This window comes from Belonocnema kinseyi, chromosome 4, assembly GCF_010883055.1.
Source record: "Belonocnema kinseyi isolate 2016_QV_RU_SX_M_011 chromosome 4, B_treatae_v1, whole genome shotgun sequence".
Lineage (NCBI taxonomy): Eukaryota > Metazoa > Arthropoda > Insecta > Hymenoptera > Cynipidae > Belonocnema > Belonocnema kinseyi.
The window spans coordinates 141,925,876-141,932,755 of NC_046660.1; the positions used below are offsets into that span (position 1 = coordinate 141,925,876).

A 6,880-nucleotide genomic window follows, 5' to 3' on the forward strand; every position below is an offset into this window, starting at 1 on the left:
GAGGTGGACAAAATGTGTAGCCAGCGAGGGCGCATACTTTGAATAAAATATTTGTTATCATTCTCTTGAAATAAATGCGTTTTTTTCTTGAAAAAATACCGGATTCATATGTATACACCTGGTATATTTGGAGGTTTCATTGTTTTTTCCACGAGCACCTAGGGAAAAGGTTTTGTCCATCCTTGTACAGCCCTGCATGCTAGGATGAAGCTGCATATTCTTAGAGGTCGCCAGGTATCCGAGAATTCCCGAATCCCTAATCCTTGAGCCTCGGCATAGGGATTATTCCTTCGCAACCATCCCTGGACAATTTTTCGCAACTGCTTATTAATTATTGTGACCATATTCAGCAGAAATACTTGGTACGCGGACCCTAAATCCGCAACCCGAGGACGCGTTTGGTGGTTTTGTCATAGGCCGTACGGTTTGATTCCTAAGGAATCGAAATCGAATTTATACATAATAAATAAATATAAATATATATAAGCCGTTTTCTTTACTTAGTGACAGATGATACGTTATTATTTTGTATTATTACTAAAATAAGTAATTGACTGTGTAAACAATTTAGACATTTTTGAAGAAACTTCAAACTAGTACTCTCCGCCAGGGCCCGGAACACTTGTAAGCATGCGATAAACAGATTTCGTTATTGGTAGAGAGAAGAGAATAAATTTCTATTCTCCTAATTTTATAATCTTTACCAATGCCAAAGCTCAGCTTGCTTCTGAAATATAAGAGCTCTCTATATAAAGTCGACTGCTGCAAAGCAGAGCAAGCTATGCGGTATGATAAATATCTTCAAATATAAAACAAAATTTTGTTAATTCATTTTTTCCAAGTTTTGTATACAAAATCGGTATTTGTACGGAATGCCATAATTTGGAGGCAGGTTGGTGGCCACATGATATCTTGGCAACGGCTTATCAAAAACAAAAAAATCAAAGTGTTTTAGATTTGATATGAAAGTGGCTACAAAATGACTTATGGATATTATTTTTAACAAATTTTGTTAATTATGTTCAATAAATACCAAAATAATCGGAAAATTTTTTTTTGCTGTTTTTTGTTAAAAAAATATAGTAAAAATCAAAATTTTGACATGATAATAGGTCATTTTATGAGCACTTATGTGTGTGGCCAGTTTCTCGAAACGTCGTTTTGAGAAAAACGCGTTTGAAGTGTGCGAGTGCGTCGAGCGAGTGCGTCGAGCGAGTGCGTTATGCGCTCGGGTACGCACGGTCAAATAGTACACTTATACCGCTCAGATCTTAATAAAAATTTAATAGGATATTCTTAGATACATATACATTCGAAAAACATAAAAAAATCGAGAGTGATCAACCAGACTACACCCTTGACCCTTCGTCCGCATTGGGAATTTCACATACGCGGTCCGCATCGTATGTCTTTCATGTTCGTGAGGTTTCTTTCAATGTTATATTTATTATTGAAATCTGGAATAATTCACAGTTATTCTCCTGAATCTATAGAATAAGTTACCAGGAACAATTTTGCTCTTGACAACTTTATATTTTTGTTAACAATTGATTATTCAAACACGTGTTTTGAGATAGAAAAATTGCACTGTGCTATAAAAAACCCACCATGCAGACGAAGGGTTAAATTACGTAACAGCTCAAGGGGAAAAGGAGGAGTCAAGATATTTTGTGACAACTTGTTACGAAAAGGGGGTGGGTCCTACATTCAAGTAGGTAATTTTTTGAAATTCGCATGTAAAACAAATTACTCCTAGTAATTGTAAACAAAATGTAATATGAATCTAACTGTAAGCGCCAATGAAACATGCCGAGTGAAAAACGATCCCAGAAATTTTTATTTGGCAGAAAAAAGTCAGGGATTTAAAAAATAAAATCCTTGGAAAATTCAGGAAATTGCCATAACTTTAAATAACTGTCAAGAAGAATAAATTAAAATTTTTGAATGTTTATCAACAATTGTATTATTCCGTTTATAATGTCTTGTTTAAAATGTTTGTAGTAACCCTGATATAATATCCTTGTCATTAATTTCTTAGCCTTATTTATTACCTGATTTTGTATTTCTTTTTTTGCATTTGCTTTCTCCTGAAGATTAAATCTTTAGTTATAAACTTTATTATTTTTTGGATGAAAAGACAAATATTTGTAAGAAAATTTGTTTTTTGAATTCAAAAATTCATCTATTCTAGTAGAAATTGCAATTTTCGTCAATAAAAATGAAACTGTTCAGTTGAAGATTCAACAGTTTTGATAAAAATTAAACTAGTTCGTGGAAAATTTACTTTTTGTTATAAATATTTATATTGATTATGGGATAAAGTTTCCGTACTTTTCTTAAATTGTCGCTGGAGAGGCCAGTGTCGTGCTTTATTTTCCAAGTCATCCTCCCCCGTAGCCTTGTTTCTTTTCATCCTTAAAATCGCCTCATTCACCTGTTCCCCACTAATCTCATTTTCGCTGTATTTGTTCCATGCTGCTGGTTTTCTTCCTTCTCCCTTCAAATTTATTAATCGAATTATTATAAAAATTCATTTTGCGTAAGCATTTAGGCAATTTACAGACCCTCTAATAGGCCCTTGAATTACTTTGTCCACTCTTTCAACTCGATTTTATTATTTATTTATTATTTTACTATTCATTTCCTTCTCTTTTCCTGCTTATCACTTTTCACTCCCTCCCTTCCTTTTCCGCTTTTTCTACCTCTTTCACATACCCTTCTTTCTTCTTTTGTCTTTTCTCCCTTATAATTCTTTTGCCCTTTCCTTTCTCCTGTTGAGTTCCCCCTTTTCCATTTCCCCCCATCTCTATTTTATTACATTTTCCTTCCTTCTATAGAGACCGTAAGTTCTATTTTCATAAATGGAATTAAATTATAAAACTTTATAAAACTCCTTACTCGAGGTTCTACGAGGAAGGAGCCTCTCTTCGTTTCATTCATCCACCTGTCATTGAAGACATAATTTTAATTGAAATAAGCGTCATTCAAAGAGGACGCCACTCTCAACAGATGCTCCTACGTGAAATAAAAACTTCCGTTTACTAAACCATTTAAACTTATTAGTATTTGGATAGTTAGATGTAGGTTTTTAGGAATTTATCCTTTGTTAAATAAAGTAGTTTATGCGTGATTGTAGCGAGTTTGCACTCCATGTTTATATGGAGACCTCATTGTGCATGTTTCCATTTAGTGTCGAAATTTTAACAAATGAAAACGTAGTGTGTGCAACATTTATTGTAACTTTCAAAAGAATTGACTGATTGAATTTTCCTTTTGTAATTCTTTTAGTACCTTCAAATAAAGGTTAAGTTCGTTAGAACTCGTTTGAACTAATGAAAAAATTTTTTTTTATGTTTTTCATTATATTTGTTTACAAAATGGTGGCCTCAAAAATGTCCTCCTTTTCAGCTTTCGCTTGAATATTTCGGGAAGGGTTGACCTGAAATCAAAAAATAAAAAAGATTTATAATCTGTATCGTTTTGGCTATCGGGTGAACTACAATCAGATTTTAAAAAGAAAGGCGGACTTTTGAATTTTCGACCTCATTTTTGCTGCAAATTAAATTGTTCATAACTTTGTAAAATAACAATATTTTTTCATGATCGTAGTACACACGCTAAAGACACATTTGAAGAATGAGCTGTCCAAATTTTTAGTCAATCGGTTCATTAGTCTCCAAATAAAATTGTCGAAGGTATCAAAAAATGTAGTTTCGTGAAAATCGAGTTAAAGTTTTCTTTCGTGAAATATTGAAGCTACAGTTCACCTCTCTCAATGTGCAAGTTGTTAACCTTCTCCGCGTACAGTTTTGCTTGCGATCCAATCCTGACTTCCATGGCTTGCATAACTTTAAAAATTCTATTTCTAGAATTATTTACTATCAAAATATGTAGAAAATTTTTTTTCAATTTTTCGAAAAATTATGACCAGGAACTCCCCTTAATGACTTCTCTTGATAAAACCAAAAGTTACTTTTTTCATTCAAATATTTCACTTCGCTCCCTCGCTCGCAGGTTTGAGCGCGTTTAGGGCGCGTGACTGTTGATTCTCACGCTTCGCGCGTTTAAACTTGTGCACAGATTTTTTTAAACTGGAAGTCAAAACATCGACAACTGTAATTTGGTGATAGTATCTTCTTTTTTGTTGAAGATCCTTCGTCTTTAACGAATACATTCTCCTCACGTATATCGTGATTCGCACTCGAATTTGTATCTCATCAGCCTGACCTTTTTTTAACTTCTAAATTAAATCCCTACCTCAGTGGCCCACAAAACTTCGATTAAAGAAGGTTTTTGGGACGGGGGTAGAAGGCGATTAGTTTCAACCAAAGGTCATAGCTGGTTAGTGTTTTATGCTGAAAAGTTCAACCAACCTTCAGCAGCGTTGTGCTACACTGTATGAAATTTCTGTATTAAGTTTAATACACATGTATTGGAAGTTTTCTTCGCATACGTATATTAAATTTAAGATACCACCAAATTTTTAAGTTCAAACACACATATGAAATTTAATATACATTTGTATTAAATTTAATACGGATATATATTGAATTTAATACGCATTTGTATCAAATTCAATATACATCTGTATCAACTTTAATACAACATGTGTATTAAAATTAATACTGCAATTACTTTTTTGCAATTAACTACATAAAGAGAGATTTTTTAGTGTACTAAAAAATCTCTCACCATGTAGTTAATTGCAAAAAATTCATTTACGTATTTTTGGGTCTAATTTTAATATCATACCAAACATTAATTTTTAAAATAATTTATATATTTTAAATAAATATGTAGGTTTGTCTATAAACTATAATTCCAATAAGTTTGCGAATCCATTTAGTTGTTTTGCGAAGTTGAAGACCGTAGAACTGAAGGTTTTTGCTTTTCTTGTTGCCCCTCCTCTTTTTCCACCTGTTTGTGGACTGATTTTTATTGTAATTCTGAAACAAATTAAATAAATAGAAAATTCATTGCTCAATTAATATAGGGGCATACATTTTAAATTAGGAAAAATTTATATGTTTATATATTTTGTGAAATGCATTATTATATTTGAAACACTCTAAAATACTGTGAAATGGTTGCATCAAAAAATGTAAATTTTGAGTTTTCCATTATTTTGTATGCTTTCAAAATTTGAATTTTTAATTTATCAAAAAAATTCACAGAGTAGTTATGATAATCTGCGAGGGCCTTCAGAAATCAAACTTTTTCTTCTCTTGCCATTTTTTCATATCGTCCGTTATTTGGCATAACAGGTTCATTTTCGTGTGTCTTTTTGAATTTTGTAAATACCATAACTCCAGTCATTTGTAATTTGATGAAAAAAATCATCAGGATTTTTTATTTGGCTTTTTAAATACTGTGAATAACCCTAGAGAGAATTCTTAAATTTTGAATAAAGTGGTCTCAAAAATATTCAAAATACGCTCACTTTTCGAATTTTCATCCAAAATGGCTGGCTAACGAACTTGACCTTTAGTTTAGGACACTTAAAGAGTGTACCAGAGGCAAATCTAATAGAATTATTTTTCAAAAGTTATCGCGCACACAGACAGACATACAGACAGACAGGCACATTCATGAAAACCTGTTTTTCGGATTCAGGGGGTCTCAAAACGTGGACACTTGACAAAAACTGGGGCCGGGAGGTTGTTACATTTTACACATATCTAATACCGTCTCTGATGAGAATGTAAAAAAACCATTAATAGAAATTTTTTGTTCTGCTTTCGGTGAAAAAATGTTGTCTATTTATTTATGCTTAGCTTGTGTCATGTATAGAAAAATTAATTTTTGTATTTTCAATGTTTTATATAATGAATAAAACCAAAACTACGTGTCCTTTAAAAAAGTGAATAGTAACAAATTTGTAGATATTTTTGGGTGCAAAATGTTTGTATCATAATTATGTTTTTTCCTTTTTTGCATATTTTGACCGCAAAATGCAATTTTTATTCGTTTTATGCGGTCAAAATTTGAATTTTCAATAAATTTAAAAAGTTTATATGACAATCTTGTAGGGCTATCGAAAAGTAACATTTTTCTTCTCAAGTACTATGAAAAACTGTACTAGGGGGGTCAAATTTTACATAAATCTGATACCTTCACTGATGATAATGTAAAACATAGGCTGCACTTCAGTTTGTTTTGAACTTAGTTTTTGAACAGGCCAACTTGAATATAAGGGATATGTGCCTTACCTCTATATGAATTCTAAAGTAGATTCTACTTCTTTAGGATACTTGTATCCATAGACATAATAAGAAATGAAAGTGATTAAGAATCCTTCTAATACGAATGTACAGAACATCAAAGATTGATTCTCCAGTACAACTGCGCATGTAGCATCTTCATCATACAATGATTTACCTATAAAAAGCAGGCAATGAAAAGTAACAAATTATTTTAGAATGTTTTGAGTGCGTCAAATTAAATTTACCTCGTATTATAAGGGATGGATAAATGGAGATAGCATACTTTGCAGTGTCCTCATATGCAATGTCATCCTGAAAAAAAAACAAGAATTTTTTTTTAAGATCGAAGTTAAATCTATTTGCACATAACAATTTTTTGTTTACTGAAAAAGCAAATCCAAAAAGTTTAAAATTTTAAAATAGGCTTTGAGACTTTCTGTTTTTTCAGTCCATTAGAGACACATGTATAATTAATGTTTATAAAAGGAAGAAAAGGGAGGGAGAAAGAGAAAAACTCAACCAACAACATACTGACACTCATTCTTTTTTCTATCTTTTTTATGCTACTAGGAATCAGCAGTGCCGTCTTTTAAGACCGTCGGGCCCTAGGCACGGCCGACGTGGGGCCCTCTTAAGGCGGCGGAAATCATATAAAGTAATAGGTCTTTCAACTTTTT

General features: G+C 32.2%; 2 protein-coding genes across 2 annotated transcripts in view; one reads left to right on the forward strand and one right to left on the reverse strand.

Annotated features, from left to right (window-relative positions):
- Positions 1 to 6,880, forward strand: part of LOC117170713 (synaptogyrin) — a 349,909-nt gene that overhangs the window by 68,875 nt on the left and 274,154 nt on the right. The gene's annotated exons all lie outside the window — the stretch shown is intronic.
- The window catches only part of LOC117170714, a 3,344-nt gene continuing 1,226 nt past the window's right edge, over positions 4,763 to 6,880 (reverse strand). The window contains exons 2-4 of the mRNA XM_033357717.1: positions 6,449 to 6,515; positions 6,210 to 6,378; positions 4,763 to 4,946 (exon numbers count right to left, since the gene is read on the reverse strand). Coding sequence (XP_033213608.1) covers positions 6,212 to 6,378; positions 6,449 to 6,515 — 234 coding nt within the window. The 3' untranslated portion in view covers positions 4,763 to 4,946; positions 6,210 to 6,211. The remainder of the gene's footprint in view (positions 4,947 to 6,209; positions 6,379 to 6,448; positions 6,516 to 6,880) is intronic.